Genomic DNA, 1,464 nt, shown 5'->3' with positions numbered 1-1,464 from the left:
ACGCGCTATCTCAGAGTGGAGGTTCATTAACGATATGCAATAATGAACCCCCTTTAAAGTTGTAGGTCCTTTATAAAGTTCATCATCAATGGTCTATTTAGGAAATTTATGAAATAATAAAAATACGCTACGCGGTATTATATACGAATCATATTCTGTACATAAAAATATAGTAGATTTCCAAAGATTTTATTATCATTTTGTATGATCATCTATTAAAAAAACAAGGCAAAATATTAATATTTATTATACTTTTTTTCAAAAAAGTGTGAGACCTAATAAAAAAAAAATAATAAACTTTTCATATTCAATATACTAAATACTACAAAATTTTTCAGGTGCCAAGAAAAAGCCTCAAAATTTTAAGGGGATCAGATGACGTGGATACTGAATTGAACAGAATCGATAAAGCAGTCAAAGCCGATCTTACAAAAACCCGCACAAATCCGCTACATTTATTCACCCTAAAAAGAAATCGAAAAGCTGTACTCATAATGATGTTATGCCGAGGAACTCAACAGTTTTCTGGTAACTCAGCGATATCGTTCTACGCTCAGAACATATTTAACTCAGCCGGTAACTTCATGTCTGCTGAACTGGCTTCCAATCTGTTTTTCCTAACGCAGTTAATAGTTACAATACTTGCGTCTACCATCGTCGATAAAGTCGGAAGAAGGCCTTTAATATTGATATCTGTATCTGGAGTAGGAATCACTTTAATGATAGAAGGAATATATTTTTATTTAAAAACCTTAATAGATGTTAGCAGTTTTGCGATGGTGCCAGTAATTGCGCTCTTAGTGTATGTTATTTTCTTTAGTATCGGTCTTCAAGGCGTTCCAATTATCATTTTGAGTGAAGTGTTTAACGCTGATATAAAATCAGTTGCACTGGGATTCGCCGACATATATTTTGCTATCATTGCCACTCTTACGTCAAAGTTCTTTCAACTTACCAGAGATCACTACGGTATGTTTGTACCATTTATTTCCTTCTCTACAATTTGTGCCATTGCTGTTGTTTTGATGTTCTTTATGGTTCCTGAGACGAAAGGAAAAACCTTGGAGGAGATTCAAGATTATTTTAAAGGAGTCAAACATACCAAATCAACAAGTGAATGTAGTAATAGTTAAAAATCACGACAAACAAATTGTTGTGTTCAAGTCAACTTCTTTTTTATAGAACTTCCAAGATTTAGGTTCAATATTTTTGTACTTTTCTATATACTTTATTCTATTTTTTAAGCTGCACTCCCAATGTATTATTTCTTCTAGTGCTTTACCGTCTATTGTTTTAAGTTTTATGTTTATCTTTTAAGAAGAAAAATATCGGAAATTAATTTTTTTTTCAAAATTATACAAGCTGGAATTATGAATTATAATACAAGTGCCCCGGTCATAGTAATAAGAAACCTGCAATTAAAATGACAAACTCCTAAGAGGTTTTGCAATTTTTAATCACAGG

At 31.8% G+C, this 1,464-nt stretch overlaps 1 protein-coding gene across 1 annotated transcript; it reads left to right on the top strand.

Annotated features, from left to right (window-relative positions):
- Window positions 1-338: 338 nt before the first annotated feature.
- Window positions 339-1,133, top strand: LOC140431787 (facilitated trehalose transporter Tret1-like; the record flags this gene model as incomplete). The annotated part of the gene is made up of 1 exon (XM_072519667.1): window positions 339-1,133. A coding segment is annotated over one exon (795 nt), but the record flags the coding sequence as incomplete, so codon positions are not given.
- Between the last annotated feature and the right edge of the window lie 331 nt (window positions 1,134-1,464).

This window comes from Diabrotica undecimpunctata, unplaced genomic scaffold (genome assembly GCF_040954645.1).
Source record: "Diabrotica undecimpunctata isolate CICGRU unplaced genomic scaffold, icDiaUnde3 ctg00001992.1, whole genome shotgun sequence".
In the NCBI taxonomy this organism is placed as follows: domain Eukaryota; kingdom Metazoa; phylum Arthropoda; class Insecta; order Coleoptera; family Chrysomelidae; genus Diabrotica; species Diabrotica undecimpunctata.
This window is presented reverse-complemented; position numbering and strand designations above follow the sequence as displayed.